This window comes from Anopheles maculipalpis, chromosome 3RL (genome assembly GCF_943734695.1).
Source record: "Anopheles maculipalpis chromosome 3RL, idAnoMacuDA_375_x, whole genome shotgun sequence".
Lineage (NCBI taxonomy): Eukaryota > Metazoa > Arthropoda > Insecta > Diptera > Culicidae > Anopheles > Anopheles maculipalpis.
Window position 1 is genome coordinate 24,888,485 of NC_064872.1, and position 18,078 is coordinate 24,906,562.

Below are 18,078 nucleotides of genomic sequence, written 5' to 3' on the forward strand. Positions count from 1 at the left end.
AAAAACAGTAGCAATACACTCCCCCCAGCAATGCCAACCACTGGTGGATGCCGTCAGTAGATGGGATGCACTTGCGATTTCCCTTCCTAGCATTTGGGACACATCATCTTCTCCACCGATAACTGCTACAGCCACCCAGAACGCACTCTCGCTACGGTACTGTGTGCCATGATCGCCATTTGCTCACATGGACCGCACGGCCAAGCCGAAGCGGAAATCCATCGTTTTCGATTTACGAAGCACAAATTTCACCTATAATTACACACGCATCCAATTAATTCGGTCGCAGAAGAAGGAAAGTTTGCGAGATGTTTTGATAACGTTAACACCAACTAATATTGACAGCTGACGTTGACAGTCGACAGCTGTGTCGACGTATGTCGATATTGGGGCGGTTGCAAAATTTAAAATTTGATTTCAAATGCAAATCGGTTTCTTTTGTTTTTCAAAACCATTTATGAACGGATTTCAAGAATAAATTTTTATTTGAACTTTTGTTTGTTATTTCTTTACAAAAACTTGAAAATAATGAATCAATTGAAAGAATAATAAAATAAAGTATTGAACTAACCGTCTTAAACAGCCTTCGAAAGGGAGGGAAAAGGCCGACGCAAGCACACGAAGAAAACGAACATCACTGAGAAGAAGTGTTTTGCCGCACAGTACCGAAAACACAACAAATTTTGCAATTCTTCTAAATAGCAAGAAATAACTGTTTTACAGCTTTAGTGTACAAACTAAGAACGTTAAAAGCAGGCCAAAGTCTTAACCTATTTGCGCTTAATTTATTTTGTCTAAAATGTACAGGTTTTGATTGTGTTTGTGCATCGATTCGAAAGGGCCTCAATAAGGCGATACGATGAAGATTTTCCAACCAAGCTGGGTCCATCACGATGGTTCGTAGTTGTGCAGATAAAAACATTTATGTCCGGGTTTGCCTGAAAAGCTTCCATTTCGTTTCATAGAGAAATCGATTTTTTCCATCGATATCCATCCGAGTGGCGAAAGATTCGCTACCGGCGGTCAAGGATGCGATTCCGGGCGCGTCGTCATCTGGAACATGGCACCGGTACTGAACGAGCAGGCCGAATCGAACAAAAGCGTACCACGCATACTGTGCCAGATGGATAACCATCTGGCGTGTGTGAACTGTGTCCGATGGTCGGGGAATGGGCTTCTGCTAGCATCCGGTGGCGATGATAAGCTCGTAATGATATGGAAAAAGACAATCAGCGGTAGCGGTGGTATAGGAGCGTTTGGTGGTGGTGGTGGTAAGTCCGTCGAGCATTGGCGTTGCATTTCGACGCTTCGTGGACATGCGGGCGACGTGTTGGATTTGGCCTGGTCCCCGCAAGATCGATGGATTGCAAGCTGTAGCGTGGACAATACGATTATCATTTGGGATGCGCTACAGTTTCCGAAAATTGTGCACGTCCTGAAGGGTCATACCGGGCTAGTGAAGGGTGTCACGTGGGATCCGGTCGGAAAGTTTATCGCTTCCCAGAGCGATGATCGTTCGCTGAAGGTGTGGAAAACGACCGATTGGAGTTGTTTCAAGACAATTACGGAACCGTTCGAAGAGTGCGGAGGGACGACACACATTTTGCGTCTATCGTGGTCACCGGATGGCCAGTATCTGGTCTCGGCCCACGCTATGAACGGTGGTGGACCAACTGCACAGATAATCGAGCGTGATGGATGGAAGTGTGACAAAGATTTTGTCGGACATCGAAAAGCGGTCACATGTGTGAGGTTCCACAACTCGATCTTGAAACGATCGGCACCGAAAACGAACAAACTCCAACAGTACTGCTGTTTGGCGGTTGGCGCACGTGATAGAAGTTTATCCATCTGGCTGACCGCTTTGCAACGGCCGCTGGTAGTTATACATGATCTCTTTCAGGATTCTATACTGGATCTTTCGTGGAGTTGTGACGGATACACGCTGCTTGCGTGTAGTGGTGATGGGCACATTGCCTGTCTACAGTTTACAGCCCAAGAGCTGGGCACGCCGCTCTCCGAGGAGGACAAAAACATTCTTTACCAGCGTATGTACGGCAAGAATGCCAACATTGATCTTACGGCCCAGGCAGAGAAGGAAATGATTGTGGAGAATTCGGACTTCCTGAACGTTTTAAAAAGCAATCTCGTACCACCGACTTTGGTCCCGCAACAACAGCAAGCTCCTCAGCTGGGAGCGAAAAAGGATGACGGTAAATCAGCACAAACTACCACAACTCCGGTGTCCATGGCCATTTCGTCTTCATCCAGTCAAGCGGCACCAACGCCGATACTCAAACAAATCGAAACGAAAACTGCGGACGGGAAGCGTAGAATTACTCCGATGTTTATCCCACTGAACGATGATAATGGCGTACCATCGCATACTCCCAACAACATACCGACAACAATTGAATTTGGCAGCAAATCTAGCGAAACCAGTACGAATGTAGAGTCGCAGAAACAGCTCGTAAGCGAGGAACCAAACGTTCCTCTTTCGATCGAACCAACGGTCAAGTTGGATAATCGATTAAAACGAGTCGCCACAGTACCACCACAGAAAGCCGAAGCACTCGCGGCCGCAACCGACCAAACCACCGGAACTAACACGAACCAGCCAGCATCGAATCAGAAACTGGTTGAACGTACAAGACCCGTCACCTACTCCACGGGTAAGGCGACCGTCATCCAGGGCAATTCCTTCAAAGCCTTCGGAGAAGTGAGGGTGCAGATACAGAATAATAGCGTTAAAACGGCCTACGGAACGCTGTGCCGTGTGGTCGGACTCGTCGTAAATGCTCAGCGTGTGGAGCGAAAGATCTGGGAAACTGTTGTCGGTTCGCCGGTAGTTTGCTTTGCGGTTGGAGCGAAATTTGCGATCGTTTGTAGTCATGATCATACGATCAGAATGTTGGACAACAAAACAGGAACTCCGGTGTTTCCTGTGCTCAGTCTAACAAGCCCGGCCATACAGTGTACATTTGTAAGTGCGGATTATGCGAAATCGGTGCGAACAGGTGTTAATGATTTCCGATTTAACTCTTTTCCAGAGTTCAAACTCAAAGTTGGCCGCAGTAGTTACCGAAAGTGGTATACTTCGCATCTGGAATGTGCCGGAAAAATCTGTTCTCCTATCGACCAACTGTTCAGAAGTTATGAGCGGAAGTAAGTACAAGGATGGAATTTTCACGATAGAATGTGTCGGAATGGTTACTGCACAACATTCAAATTAATGCTTACGCATTCGCCTCCAGACCTCAATTCTCCTATTGAGAATTTGTGGGATCATGTTGAGCGAAAAATTCGAGAACCCCCGGTCGGTCCAGAATTAAAATGAACTAAAAGCGTTTCTCATGCAAGAATGGAAGAAAATTTCTTCTGAAGTAACTCTTTAAGGTTGACTTTCTCGATGAAAAACCGTTTGCAGCGATCGTTATTGTAGCTAAAGGGTGACATACGAAGTATTAACTTGATAACTCGGGTTTGATAAACCGTGTGTTTGTTCGTTGTACAGATAATTTTTTGGATTCGTCTTTTTAATTTGGTAAATCAGTTTTATCAACGTATAGTATTTTTTTTACAAAATCAATACTGATTGATGGTAATAATATGTTGTACTACTTTGTGGAGTAAGTATAATATTTCTTTAAATTGATTGAAAATGTTTATCAATTATTTTGTAGCCCTGTCTTTGCTGTTCGGACAATTTTTTGACACAGTGTATATTCAAATAATTCAAGCTTATTCAAAACATTTGCACTTTTTTTTCCTAGGTTTCGTTACCATCCTGCACGTGTCCGACCAGGGAATGCCATTCATAGTCCTGTCGAACGGAACGTCCTACTGCTACTGCCGAAAGCTCGACAGCTGGATGCTAATCAACTCGTCCGATCCCGTCATACGGCACGGGCTGATTGGCAACAAAGCGAACGCACCGGTGAGAAACATTAAAGCGTACCCACTGTCAACGATACAGTCGTACGGCAGCTTTGCCGGACCGAAAACTAACAGCTTTGCCGAAATGTACGTATTTGCCGCAGTGTGCGTGTGTGTTCTATCAATTACTTTTTTCTTTCGAATCTTATCCCCCATTCCCCCCCCCCCTCCCTTTTAGGCACTCGGCACCCTGGCAAACATCAGCCGCGATAGCGTTTATCGAAAATCAAATAAAAATCTGCGAAATGATCGCCTCGCCCGCCGAACTCAAGTACTGGTACTCGATGCTTGGCTTTCAATTAGCACTGAACGGCGGCGAGGAAAAGATCCGTCAGGTGTTGGACGATTTGCTTGGCGCATCGCACAGTCTGGACACGCGCATGGGTGACGATAACGATCCGGCCGTGTTGGGTATCTCGAAGCATGTGTTTATGGAGGATGTGCTGAACCATCTGAAGATGCAAACGAAATGGCAACGCATTTACACGGAATATTTGGATCAGCTGAAATTCCTCAAGGAGCGGCACGGCCGCCAAAAACCCGTACTGATGGAGTAGTTCGGAAGAAGAGCGCAAAAGGCAGAGAGAGAGAGAGAGTGGCGGATCAATAAAAGGTGACGCACGTAAGCTTGAACCTTTATTGACCGTTAATCTTTATTTCAATGACCACCAACCCGGGTATGTTTAGCATTTTATGTTTCAATAACATTTAATATAATGGAACTAACAGCTTGTGAGTGTTTGCATTCTGTCGTATTATAAAGCTATTATTTTCATATCAGCTTGTCGTATTTGCATCAAATTTTCAAGTGAGATAAGACTATTTGCTGTTGAGCTAATAACATTTAGTTTAGAATTGAATTTTTTTTTGTAATATAGTGGAAATTCGATATGACTTCAAATATCTCATACTGATCATATTATACAAAATTTCTCATTTGCATAATTTGTCTCCTGTTTTAAGGCTTTATTTGCGACTAATCCATTCCTTATTAACTAATCGCTTTAACTTACAGTCGAAAAGTCATTTTTTGTCTGTAACGAGAGCTTGATTTATAAGAAATCGGCATACGTATACGGGTGAAAATATTTTGCCAATCTTCCGACCCACGGGAGCTCGTGGAATAGCTTGAATGGTACAAAAAAAAACATTTCGTTGAAATTTAAATCCTTTCAATCCTCGGCAATCCGATACTTAAGCTGCGCCCTATTTTTATTGTCTGTATATTTACACAGTATTTGACTTTGTAAAAAGTAGTAACAGCAGTACGCAAACTTATGTTGATGGTTATGATTGACTTTTTACATGTTTGTTTTTTTTTATTTCGTAATGACGGCCAGGCCGTATTTCTTAACTTTTCACATGTACTTAATAAAAAAACGGGAAATTATATTTTCATACAAGTTTGTTTGGCGCTTGATATGCAGCTACTGTAAATATAGACGTTGCAAGCTATGAAAACTAAAAATACATAGAAGAAGATTTTTTAAATTCTCAACTAACTTTTATTTGTCAGAAAACAATTAGCCTCATCTTTCTTAAAAATTTCATACAAATATGACGAGTAGGTCAAAAGTTATTAGCTTTCTTATGCGGAAAAATGTAAACTCCCATACACAATGTACGACCTACCCGAGTGTAGGTGGTTTTAGCAGTAAGGGTGTATTTTTGGTCATTGAAACGAAGGTTAAGCTGGTTGATACTTTGTGTTACGCCACACAGCACACGCGACCACGCTACTTTGGACTATTTGTTGTTTAGAAAGGTGGGCGTGAAGGCGTGCGGTAACAGCTGAAATAGCGACGTTATCATAACCCTCACCGGTGCGGGCTTGACCAGATAGATGGGGATATCTTTGCGACTGAACTCCGCCAACGTCTGACGACATGTGCCGCACGGTGCCGTAAATTCTGTCTCCTGATAAGCTGCCACTGCCACCGTCGTAAACTGCAAACAATCAACGATAGGGGAGAGAGAAGAAAAAAAAGGATTCGCAACGTGTTCCAACAAGTGCCGCTCACTATATTCCCGATACCTCACGATGTCCTGCACTGATAGCGGTACAAACAGCTGTCCGTTCGGCACATACCGACGGTCCAAACGTACCATTTTCCACATTACATCCGGTAACAATTTCACCCGTGGCGGTTCTTAGCGCCGCGCCCACCGGGAAATTGCTGTACGGACAGTAGGCGTTGTTCCGAACCTTAATAGCTGCCTCGATCAGTTCCTGCACGGAGCTATCTACGGTTGTGTGTTGGATTGCATGAATGAATCCGCCTCATTTTACACTGCCAACGCTGCCTCTCTCCCTTTCTTACCTAGCGAAGAATAGTCCACCACATTCTGTCCATCCACCTGTCCGTTGATATTATTGTTCATGCTGATTCGAAAACTTTTTCTTGCCACTTTGCGGTGAAACCCAGTTCCCGTTCTATTTTCACCCCTTTTTTTGTTTTGGTAGCAATCCGTACTATGCAAAGCGCTCGGAAGGGTTAGCGATTAGATAAAATAATAAACAAAAATACACCACGGACGTTTACGGCCCCGCGTTAGGTACTCGAATAAGCGCGCGCTGTTTCGGCTTTCAGCTTATATTTAAAAACCACTCCATAAATCTCAGCTATGTTTGCCTCCGGTCCGGTACTTGAGATTAGTGTAAACTGTTTATTTAAAATAGAATCTACTTGGCGTGTTATCACAACATATATACCCGGACGAAACCTAATAAATGTAAATATGTTGCGCGATTCTTTTTATTCATGTAGAACGGTCGTATTACTTATATATTGTGCGATAATATGCAATGAACACAAAGAGCGGCATGATAATGAAATTTGTGATGATGGGTTCGGAACATCTGATCGGGAAAACCCGAGTTGTTATGGTTTCAAAACACATTTCTTCATTCACTTCACAAGCTCCCCAGGGCAATCATCACTATCTAACCGACATATCGTCCTCGTCCATTGCTTGCGGTTCTGTAAAGTTTTTAACTGGAAACCATTAAGCAATAGTTCCAGTAACGATAACTAAATAACTGAGTTTCAGCTATGTCATGTTGCAACTTTTACTGCAACTTAGTATTTTCAGTTAAAAATTTACTGTTAATAAATTACCGCTGGTAGCTGGTTCACGAAATGTTTACGGTTAACGAAAGTTAACACCAATCTTTCAACGTCTTCTCGTAGTTGGTCTGTAGAAAGTCTTAAAACATTATTGGTGCATATTTCCGTCTTTGAATCAACGACAACCTTAATCTGGAAGAAATACTCTCGCAGAGGCAGATTTAGCCCCTCCGAGGTTTCTAAGCGGAGTTGAATGACCTAATCACATTGAAGCTGATGGACGACGATACAGGGGCGGGGATCCTTTTGGATTCAGAACCTCTTACAAGCTCGGGGTCCCCGCATTGAACCCGCCACGAGCTAGTTTAGATGTATTGTAAGCCATTAAAAAAATTAAATTCATACCAAGATTCGCATAGCAATACGGCCTGGCCGTCATTTATGAATAAAAAAAACACCAAGATTCGCATCATAAATACAGGGAAATCTCCTTCTCCCGGGTTAAGAGTTTTCTAAGGGATTGTCAAAAATGCTTGAACAAGATGTGTATTCCGAATAAGAGAAATTCCAGATTAGAAAGAGTTGAAAAAAACCATGAATGTATCACCTCAGGCTCGCTCGATTACCAGTTCATCATCCTGCATATCGATTCTAGCAGCTCCTTCTTGGGCACTTGAAGATGGCCATAAAGGCCACCCTATTCTACTTTATTCTACCTTATAATTCTAAAACCTTATTCTACATCCTCAGACTCATCCTCCCCATCTACCGACATATTGTCCTCGCCCATCCCCTGCGTTTCTATGTACTGAGTTTTAAAATCACTCGGCTTCCGGTTCATCAACTTGCACATCGATTCGAGCATCTCCTTCTTCGACACTTCCTGGTTCGCCCGGACACCCCAGCTTAGGAAAATGCTTTCCTCGTTCATACCCTCCATGGACTGTTTTAATCGCATAAGGTATGCTTGTTTTATAAAAACCTCAAGCAACTTCTTCGGTTCACCGAAATAAGCATGTTCCTGCTGCCCATCGATACCGATTGTTCGAAGAAAATCCCACAGCATGCTTTCTGGAACGGTTCCATTTTTCATATATATGTAGCCTAACATGATGCCTAGAAGCGTATACCGGCGACGATAGTTTTCATTCAGCTCGGCAATCGAACTGGTTTCTACCGTGGAGCATAAAATCATCGTCTTTTGGCCTTTACTATCAACATCTACCAGCTTGTATCCATACACCTGTGCGATAAAAACCATGTTAAAACGTTTCGACGATTTACAGTAGCCTACAGGTTTTCTTTAATACCTCTCTAAGTATATCGATCACTTCCGGGATTATTCTGTTGTAAAGCCTAGCATCACCTTTCAGTGCGATATGGCTAATATCAGACCGTTTGATAATCGACTTGTTGACGGACAAATTCAGTATCGTTTTCACCATGTTCCGGACCAAATGGCTTTCGTCTGCCGGTGGCGACGAAATACTACGCTCTGCTTCCGAACGCTGGCTTTGCGACTGTGTCGGTCGTGACATTGTTTTTCTATTTAATCACTGTATAAGTAATACTGAATTAAAATCTTCGGCCGTTCGGAAAATTTTTTGGCGCAATCCGTTCCGATGCGTTTTTGTTCTGTGTTTTTCTTTCTTTTGCTTTGCTATCATTATTTTGACAGCTGCTGTCACTAGTGTCAAAGCTCCATATTTTTTTCGCCGTCGCAATTTTCATCCAAATCGCAAGCACGTACATTCAGGTTCGCAGTAAATAATTACGATTTATTTGCCTTCTCTCGACAAACGATTGTAATTCCGTCCTTCCACGCTTACAGATTACAGCACAATGGCTTCGTTGGCAAATAAGGGATCGTCGCTTGTTTCGAGTAAGTAACGTACAGCAGTACCATTTCTTAACCTCCATTGTTGGTGTACCCATACCGTATCGGTACCACCGAGAGAGAGATAGAGTTACATAATTGTTCCATAATCATTGTCCGGCCGTGATTGTTTTTCTCGCCTTTTTTCCGGTAGCTCTGCTGACCCAGGCTCGCCCGAAGCTGAATGTATTCATGAAGTACGCCAAGGTGGAGCTGACCCCACCGAGCCCCGGTGACATTCCTGCTATCCGCGACGGCATTGCCCGCATCATCTCGGGCGCTCGCACCGGTGCCTGGAAGAATCTGACCGTCCGCGAGGCCTGGCTGAACACGCTGGTTACGATGGAGGTGTGCTTCTGGTTCTATGCCGGCGAGTGTATCGGCAAGCGTCATCTGGTTGGCTACAGCGTCTAAGCGTTTTTGGTGTGTTGTTGCTGGGTGGGATCACATACAGAGAGAAATTACTACCGTAGAACTTTTCGGATAGCAGAGGGCCGAACATCTTGGTATCCTGGAATAATGAAACCACAGTAATTCATAATACCGAACCAAAGTGTAAGCATTTTATTTAATGGTCCACGCGCGTAAGACTGTGCATCTGCTGAAAGCGGTGTAAATAGGAATTCCAGTCGTCTATTGTTTGCTCCCGGTCGAGCAACGACCAGTTCGGTGACGGTTTGTCAGTTGAAAGCCAGTTAAAATCATCCAGTATGTTCCAGTTGTTGCAGGACAAGTCTAGGCCCGACTGTTTGAAGTCTTCCTCAATACCCTCGTACTGGTGGTTGTAGCACGCCACCCTGATGCCTTTGCAATCTTCAATTATTGCCCGCGAGGTTACGTACAAATACATATCGCAATCCCGCGAACGATGACATCGAAGCTGTTGGCATGCCACGACAAACTTACAGTCGGTACAATCGTCCAGAAAGATGGATCTCGCGGTTGGACCACACACGACCACACAATTATCCAGCTGCGCAAACTGTAACGATCCCGGATGTCCTTCGATGCGGATGAGACAGTTCTTTAGCTTTGTAGCCGTTATCGTTTGATCATTCACCACATCCCCCGAAAGTTCGATCAACTGTTCGGAACGTTCAGAAAATGTCCATTTGATGTGATTTTCCTGAGCGGAGCCGGTCACTTCCGATGTCTGCTTAGTGTCCTGCTCTTTGGCATCCTTTTCGTTGATCATTTTGACAATTTTTTTACTCTTGAAGCCAAATTTCTTCTTCGGCAGGAGTTCGTTTCGTAGCGTGTCGAGCAGTTTGCTCAACTCGTTGACCGTATTCTGACAAACTTTAATGCAATATTCATTCAGAAAGAAGGTCGACGACGATAGGTAACGCTGCAGTTCGTAAATTTCGTTCTGCACGCTGGCAAACACCTGTGCCTTCTGATCGCTGATGGTAACATTTTCGAGCGTGTTCCGAATCACCTTCACCTTCTCGTCGAAAGAGATTTCAAAATATTGCAACGCTTCCGTACTTTCCGCATCTTTCTGCCGTTCCAGCTTGGCCGCCTGTATGTGCAGTTCCCGTTCCTTGTGCCGTCGGTTCAGTATTTCCGTAATTTTCTCCTTCCCATTCAATGTTCCACTATCGATGATGTCCTCCATGGTAGTGCTTACTCGTTCTTTTTCTTCAGATAAATCGGTTCTTCGTAGCTCGCTTGCTGCAGTTTCTTCATAAACAGTGCCTTTTTGCTCTTTTCTTCGCTATCTACAGCAGAGTATCGGAGCTGATTTATCTTTTCCTCGCTCGGTTTGGTCAGTTCCAGCAGACCGTATCCGAGCCCACCGAAGACTGCTAGGTACACTACAGATTTAACCCAAACATACATCGCTCACCATGCACGGGATCTACTTTTTTACCTTCTGCTGCTGCTCCTGCTGCCAAATGTTTTCGTCAAACACTCGGATGGATTTGTCTCCGCCAAGTGTTTCGCCCAGCTGATAGTACGCTTCCAATACGCTGGGATAGTTTTCCCTCACGTAGTACCGAAACTCTGTAACAGAGATGAGGACATCGATACAACCCCAAAGCAACCCAAGATCCCACCCACACCTACCTCGATTCGTGTTCAATCGGTGCCAGCCAGCGTACGAGACGGCGAACAGTATTGCTTCGACGACGATTAATGTTTTGGCGGATGTTTTGATGAATTTCTTGTACCCTGGACGGGCTTGCTTCTGTAGCATATTAGATAATGCACGAAGAAATTGTGAAAGTTTTTACCAGATGTGTTTATTTCACAAAAATCGCACACAGCGAAGTAAAATGATTCACGTCATTTCGACCAAGGTGCTTACAGTGCAGGTCGCGTTCATTGTCCTGGTTGTCAATATTGCAATGAGCGTTGCACAGTGTTTGATGTAAATAAAGTGAAGTGAAATGTTAGTGAGATGTGTGGCGTAGCGTTTCACGGCTTTTTCTCACATTGTATGGTTTAATGGCATTACTCTAATTTTTGAATGTTTAACTGAACTCAACGTGTGTTAATTAGTTTCCCAGTGAGTTCTTTCATCAATGTGAAGGAAAATGTTCTAGCGAATGTGAATGTGCTACTCTGTTGCGAACCAGTCATACCAAACGTGAAGCCGGACTACATAAAATTCGCCGAACGAGGACGATGTTCTTTGCAAAACAAGCTAATTGGACGTCGTTGCCCTTGTTTTCATATAGTACTGATCTCAACAATCCACCTTACTTACTCTTTTGGCACTAGAGCCGTTCACGATCGAGTGTCGTCGCCGGCCAATCAGATATCTTGACCCTACTGGGGGCACGACTGGAGGCAGTACTGGAGCAATAGTCAGTCCTCACTACGGGAGAACGGTCCGGATGTGATTCGTACCCTGATCCTGCCATATGAAGACTAACGCCGCTGTCACCTATATCAACCATTCCATCTCAATATAAGCGTGTCACGGCGGCTCTGTCCTTTTGAATCATTCGGTGCCATAGGCAGGTTGGGTGGCCTGGTGCCATCCATAAAAAACAGTTATCAGGAGTCAGGTGTAACGCCACATTCGCTCTGTAGTATTGAAGCCATTGTAGAACTCGTAGTGGGCGTCGTACTAACGGATCTTCATTGTCCATATACAGAACCAAGCATTTACTGAGCGTCTTCCACTCTCTGATGCCTGAGGCCACAAACATCTACAGCGTTGAAGCCGTTGTACTACTCATAGTGGTAGTCATACTAACGGATCTTCATTGTCTATATAAAGAACCCAAAAATCTTTTGAGCGACTTCCTCTCGGTACGCACATTAGGCAGAGTTCATGCCTCAGAGACTATTAAATTTATGTCATCAACGTAAATCACGATGCGGATGGACCTATAGATCAGTAGGTAGCTACCTAAGGCTATATGGACTAGAGGGCCTAAAAAACCTACTGGTAGGGTCCCGTGGTCAAGATAACTCGATCCGTAAGGACCTATAAATCAGTAGGCGGATAAGCCACGGTCTGCTAGAAGGGTCCCAGCGACCTACTGGTAATGTCGCATGATCAGAAACTATTTTGTAGCGTCCTCGCCATAAGACCGTCACCGAAAGAAGCGCTTGAAAAAAGCTTGGAATAACGCAACTTCCATTCCGGAGATCTTCTCCAATAGATTCGATCCGTAAGTTCTAACCTTCTTCTTTGCATTCCGACGATATACAAACTCAAAGTTAGAAGACTAAGTAACTTTTCGATTAGCTATGCTTTTCAAGTTTATTGATCATGGTTATAATATTACAATGAATCGGAACTGTAATGCATTTCGAAAAAGATTGGCACACTTAGAAGCTGTAGAAAGCACAAATGATGAAAATGATGCAATACACAACAAACGAAAGACGGTTCAGCACCAGCCCAAACTTGCTCCACTCGTGATCGATGCTGCTCTCGATCGTAACGTTGCCCTTGTCGCTGAAGCTAAAGTGCTTCTTGCCAACGCCCACAAAAGGTCCAACACAGCCGGCCAACCGTTTCAACATGTTCGGCAAACTTCGCTGGTGCTTCGACTTGGAAACGTTCAGCACAATCACACAGATGATCGTACTGAACGCGGTCAGCAGCAGCGTGTTGCTGAAGAATATTACAATCAGCGGTGTGTGTCCCGAAATGGCCGGCAGTTGTTGAGCGAAGTAAACCAGATAGATCGTAACCATAAGCGCAATGATACCGTTAGTAATGATCCGTTCGCCCGAATCTAACGGAAGCCAGAAAACGGATAGTGCCAGTATCATAATCACCAAAGCCGGTATTATTACGATGGCACGGTGCGTTTCCGATTGGCGCTGAAGTGTCACGTTGTATGTAACGTCGATGTATGGTTCCGTGCAGCAGGGGTAGTAACGGGTATTTCGTTCCATGCTAATCTTGGCAATTTTCCACTCCGAGTTGCTGACCAGCGTTTCGATCTGGATAGGAAGCAAAGGATGGACGAGAGCATGAGCTATCCATCGGGATCCATTTACCAAATAATTACCTGAGGGTCACTGCCAAGGGTCAGATTCAGCATGAAACCGTCGAACGTCCAGGATCCAATTTTAAGCATGCATTTCTGATAGTCAAATGGCCACAGACGCATGTTTAGCTCGCAGAATGCATGGTACTCGGTCGGTGGTACCCACAACACTTTTCCTTCACTGTAAACCAGCACGTTCGTATCGCCGTAGTGATGCTGGTCCGATCCGCCGGCATTGTTGTATAGCACAACATCCGGCCTCCATACGATCGTCGGATCCCAACGGACCACGTTCAGGTTTCCATAGTTGGCAGGGTTCCACGTTAGCTTAGGATCATTCCAGCTCTAAAACAACACCAAAAAAGAAGGTTTGAAATAATCTTTGAACAAAAAACGACACACATCTGGGGCGAATCCGCGAAACTTAGACATGAATGGTGACATAGATTTGCTGTAAGTACTTTTTTATTTAACTTTGTCTTATACACGATGCATTAAAAGTAGAGGATCAACATAAGAGAAAACATTATAACGTATAAAGCAAACGCGATTCGTTCCAGCAAAGTAGCAAACGTCAACCAGTCCTGTTTAGAGTCGGCCGCATGCTCTGCTCCGTTACATTGAATTTCATCTAGGGTGCCACTGGCTTCTTGAACATCCTCTAACGTCTCACACATTTCGTCGGTGAATTTCTGTAATTTGTAGCACATTGAGAGAATTAAGGCTTCTGTGAAAAATGAACATTAAAATTAGTCCTTACGCTAGCACTTCTATCAACCGAGATCATTCCAGCAATCAGTTCGAAGGTTATCAGCTTCTTAAGTACTGCAGGCAGTGGCTTTTTTGATCTAGATTTAACAACGCACTCCAGGATAACAGTCATCAGCAAACAAAATCCGGAAAGGTACAAACTTTGGCTGTAAAACAGCACTATGGATGGAAATGGTATATTAAATGGCTCTTCTACAGGGAGATCTTGCATCGCAAAACACTTACCAACCGACGGTGTGTTGTTGGTGTAGTAGGAAATAAACTCGTTAAAGTGTATCAGAAACATGCACGTGATTAGGACGTTGATTGCGTTCAGGACGAGCTTTTCCGCACAGTTCGGTGGTAACCAGAAGCTGATCAAATTCATCACCACCAACACGCAGGCCGGTGCCGTGATGGTGCTTCTGTAGATGGCACTATTGCGCTTCACCTCGACCGTAAGATGCGTTCCACGGTGTTCGGGATTTTCGTGCACATCAATGTTTGTGCTGGTTTGGAGCGTAATATTCTTCACGGTCCACATTGTTCCTTGGGATATTTCGTTCTATGGTGAAGGAAAAAAGGATAATTATGTTTAAGGGTTAAGGGCCTTCCAAGAGTAGTTATGTCGCAGCGTACCTTGAGCATTTTTACATGTATTTCCATCCCATCTACTTCCGCCCACGGGGAAAACAGCATTGTACAGTGTTGCGTGTCGAATGGCCACTTTTGCCACTGGATGGTACACTTGGACTGCTGGCGCAATACATTCGTATACTCCAGCACACCGTTGTTGGTAACCCTTACCAGCGAACCAGCTTCGTCCAGTGTAGGATGCCAAATGGTGGATAGATTTAGAAAGAGTTTGGATACATTACCATTCAGCAGCGGTTCCCAAGCCAAACGACTGTCCATCCATTTCTAAAATAAGGACAAAACCACATATTAATTAGGGTCGAATTTGATCTACTTATATCATCATTCCAAATTTTATCGATCAAAATGCAGTACATGCTTTTGTAGGTGCTTCTTCATGCCTTTTTAAAATCCGCAAGGCACATGCTTATTCTTCATTACAAAGTTCAAATAAACTTACTTTATGGTTGTTGTGTGCTTTTGACTATCATTAAAAAGATTTATTCCACCAAGGTTTACATTAGTCAAGCCAATATATTCAAATAACAGGAACATTCTGCATTTTATAATTGACTAAGATTTGTAGAGGAGTCTAATTAGTATATCGAGAACGTATATTGAGTCGATTAGTATAGTACCTCTCCCCGATCACCAGTGGTTCAAAGTGATAGGGTCCCCCAATTTCTACTCCGCATAAGCCCTCTGGCTATAAGCATAATCAAGTCAAGGGAACCTGATGGAGCAGTCTAAGTCCTCTAGAGGTTATAAAGCCACACAAGAAAAGGGCAGCTTATTATTAGTGACGTCATTCGGCAAGAACCAAAGGGGACCAGTATTGATAGCTATCCGGACCGTTGACTCCCGTCCCAAGATTCTGTACTCAAGAGGACTCAATCAGCTACGAGTGTATCAAGTCTTCTTCTTCTTCTTGGCTTAATATTCTGCTAGGTCACGCCTAGACTTACTAGACTCATTGATACCACATAGTTGGACGGTAAGTCCTCGATACGGATAGGACGGTCCAAAGGGGAATTTTACCCTGGCGTATAAAGATCGGCTCTGCTGTCGCATCTACCACCGGACCGCCCTAACAAGTCAAGAAACTCAAAATTAACAGACCAAGAAAATTCGTAGAACCTCTGTTGATATGAGGTTCAAGATTTATATCTCGGATTGTAAATTCTTCTGACATCTAAGGCCTGTTTGGGGTATTCAGTGCGGTCTGATTTTGAGTCTTTTTCGTTAGATTTTCTGCACTTTTATATTTTTACTTCAACTCCAAGATGACGGCTGTTTGCCGTATGGTCATTTTTGAATTCTTGTTGACATTAAAACACCTCCAAAATGGTCCATGGTGTTCATTCACTGCAGTCATTGCTACAGTGAATGAATAACCAACAGTAGTTAGCATTTGTAATATAAATCAAAACTTGTTAAAAATTCTCTGGAAGCTGCATTAGAGTGACTTAACCTCATAATTAGACTAACGGCTATTACTTACAAACTTCATCCATCCATACACCGACAGCGTTGATTTGATTTCGTTGATCTCCACGTGTGTGATAGTAATGCTTTTAAAAGAAGGAAGACTCACATTAATACATGCATCCCGATTTCCCTTCCAAATATTCGTCGCATAGCAAACGTACCTCGTCTCGACAGTCGTTACGTTGTAGTGCTGCGATGGCCGTATCGATGGATCGTATCCCTTCAGCAGGTCCTTTTTGAGCGTATCGGCCCACGTGGGTGCCCACATAGCAGCACCACCGGTAGGTCCCTCTGGAACGAATGGGAGTTTTCAAATTACCCGACACGATATTAACCGGTTCCGGTATGACCTTCAGCCAGATTTGACGACTCATGGTCAAATCGTTTCAGTTTAGTGCGCGCGCGAGCACCCAACTAGCACGACAATATCCCTATTTAAAGCATCCCAATTGGGTTGGGATTAATGCGAGCCGTGTACTAAAAAGTCATCCCTAGCAAGCTAATCCACCAGGGGGCGGGCGGGAGCATTGTAAACGATGACTTATGATTTCGTGTCCAATTTTATCCACTTAAAGTTGCGGTGCTATTATGCCGCCTGCTCTTTTCTTGTGCTAACAATAAGATCGTTCAGCAACAATCAGTGCTCAGCTGGGCAGCTGGTAATTGAGTTATGGAAGAGTTATTCTTAAGCGATCGTTTAGGACTTTTTGGATACTTTTTTCAATCTATGTTTATATTTTTAAAGCAAGAACACTCGTCGTAAAAGCACAATTTTGTTGAAAAATATGTCTTTCGACTGTTTCTACTAGAACTTACCACCCTGACCTACCACCTGGCCCACAGCAATCGACACGAGCACAAACAATCCGGCCCATATGCACTTTTTCACATTCGACACCATTTTCTTATCCAACAGTCAGTCAGTCAGTTCCTAACCACAAAACGGGCCAAACAGCTCGCTGCTGCTGCGGCTGCTGTTACTTTCCTTTAAGATGCTTGCTTATCACCAGCACTATTAATAGTGTTATCACGGACACAGTCTTATGATGCAAACTATCGGCACAACAGTCTTTGCACTATCGTTCACACTGGACAACACAGGACTATAGACACACTGCACTGCTGCTCTGCACACACTCGGAGAACCCTGCCCGGACACTGGGGAGCGACTGAGCTTCGGCAACGATCAGAGGATGTTTTTATGCTACCGCCATCATCAGCAGCATTAAAATCACATAATACACAATTCACAACCGCTTGGTACGATTTGTACTCCTCTCTCCCTCTCTCTCTCTCTCTCTCTGGTGGTGTGTGCTTGCGCGATTGTTGATAAAAGACCCGCAACGACGACGATGGTATCCCTTGGGGAAACCTCAGCATATCGAAGACACTGGCTCGGGCCATTTTGCACCCGACATAGTTGCGACATGAACGGGCGCGCCTCGGTACAAACTACAATCGGATCCTCAGAAATGGACCGTTTAGCAACAATTAGAATGCCTCTTGTGTGCATAATATCCCGGCACCGTGGGATGATTGCCTAGTGGGAACGAAGACATTTAGGGAAGATATTTCATTGGGCAAAGTCGTGCTGGCGTGTAGAGGTAATTGATTTACGGGGCACTTGATTTTTTGAACCATTTTCTTTCGGAACCAGGGAACTACAGCACACAGCCAACTGACAAAAGGATCGCGATTACAAGGGCGCTGATTTGGACAACAACAAAAAGGGGTGGGGAAAACAACACCCGACTATCGTTAAAGGGAGCGGAATGTTTCAACGATCGTCGATCACAAACATCCGTGGTGATGTGTGACCTTTATCGCGCCGATCGTACGTTTGTTCCGAAGGGACAAGAAGAGA

The 18,078-nt window shown here is 44.1% G+C and overlaps 9 protein-coding genes across 11 annotated transcripts in view; 2 read left to right on the forward strand and 7 right to left on the reverse strand.

Annotated features, from left to right (window-relative positions):
• Positions 1-11,169, reverse strand: part of LOC126565697 (uncharacterized) — a 341,656-nt gene extending 330,487 nt beyond the window's left edge. The window contains exons 1-2 of one of the 2 annotated variants that reach the window (XM_050222901.1): positions 10,951-11,169; positions 10,754-10,887 (exon numbers count right to left, since the gene is read on the reverse strand). In XM_050222901.1, coding sequence (XP_050078858.1) covers positions 10,754-10,887; positions 10,951-11,080 — 264 coding nt within the window. In that variant the 5' untranslated portion in view covers positions 11,081-11,169. Of the gene's footprint in view, positions 1-10,741; positions 10,888-10,950 lie in introns of those variants that run through there. The other variant, XM_050222900.1, reaches the window with a different exon arrangement.
• Positions 1-18,078, reverse strand: part of LOC126565193 (ubiquitin thioesterase otubain-like) — a 345,090-nt gene that overhangs the window by 43,068 nt on the left and 283,944 nt on the right. The gene's annotated exons all lie outside the window — the stretch shown is intronic.
• LOC126564045 (protein HIRA homolog) lies at positions 858-4,493 on the forward strand. The gene is made up of 5 exons (XM_050220954.1): positions 858-896; positions 966-2,983; positions 3,051-3,165; positions 3,774-4,023; positions 4,115-4,493. Exons 1-5 carry the CDS (start codon positions 860-862, stop codon positions 4,491-4,493), a joined length of 2,799 nt encoding a protein of 932 aa, XP_050076911.1. The 5' UTR covers positions 858-859.
• LOC126565548 (cytidine deaminase-like) lies at positions 5,677-6,318 on the reverse strand. The gene is made up of 3 exons (XM_050222736.1): positions 6,258-6,318; positions 5,972-6,180; positions 5,677-5,883 (listed from the first exon to the last, which is right to left on the reverse strand). The coding sequence occupies exons 1-3, from the start codon at positions 6,316-6,318 to the stop codon at positions 5,683-5,685; spliced, it is 471 nt and encodes a 156-aa protein (XP_050078693.1). The 3' UTR covers positions 5,677-5,682.
• On the reverse strand, positions 7,738-8,542 carry LOC126565904 (non-structural maintenance of chromosomes element 3 homolog). Its single transcript, XM_050223114.1, has 2 exons — positions 8,315-8,542; positions 7,738-8,247 (listed from the first exon to the last, which is right to left on the reverse strand). The coding sequence occupies exons 1-2, from the start codon at positions 8,540-8,542 to the stop codon at positions 7,738-7,740; spliced, it is 738 nt and encodes a 245-aa protein (XP_050079071.1).
• On the forward strand, positions 8,801-9,316 carry LOC126565686 (ATP synthase subunit g, mitochondrial). The gene is made up of 2 exons (XM_050222888.1): positions 8,801-8,886; positions 9,035-9,316. The coding sequence occupies exons 1-2, from the start codon at positions 8,847-8,849 to the stop codon at positions 9,292-9,294; spliced, it is 300 nt and encodes a 99-aa protein (XP_050078845.1). The 5' UTR covers positions 8,801-8,846; the 3' UTR covers positions 9,295-9,316.
• LOC126564950 (tubulin-specific chaperone C) lies at positions 9,434-10,498 on the reverse strand. Its single transcript, XM_050222080.1, has one exon. It carries the CDS (start codon positions 10,496-10,498, stop codon positions 9,449-9,451), a length of 1,050 nt encoding a protein of 349 aa, XP_050078037.1. The 3' UTR covers positions 9,434-9,448.
• Positions 10,342-10,722, reverse strand: LOC126565726 (uncharacterized). The gene has a single exon (XM_050222934.1). The coding sequence runs from the start codon at positions 10,720-10,722 to the stop codon at positions 10,507-10,509; it is 216 nt and encodes a 71-aa protein (XP_050078891.1). The 3' UTR covers positions 10,342-10,506.
• On the reverse strand, positions 12,657-16,488 carry LOC126564876 (neuronal acetylcholine receptor subunit alpha-7-like). Its single transcript, XM_050221998.1, has 4 exons — positions 16,376-16,488; positions 16,228-16,297; positions 13,362-13,685; positions 12,657-13,293 (listed from the first exon to the last, which is right to left on the reverse strand). Exons 1-4 carry the CDS (start codon positions 16,480-16,482, stop codon positions 12,670-12,672), a joined length of 1,125 nt encoding a protein of 374 aa, XP_050077955.1. The 5' UTR covers positions 16,483-16,488; the 3' UTR covers positions 12,657-12,669.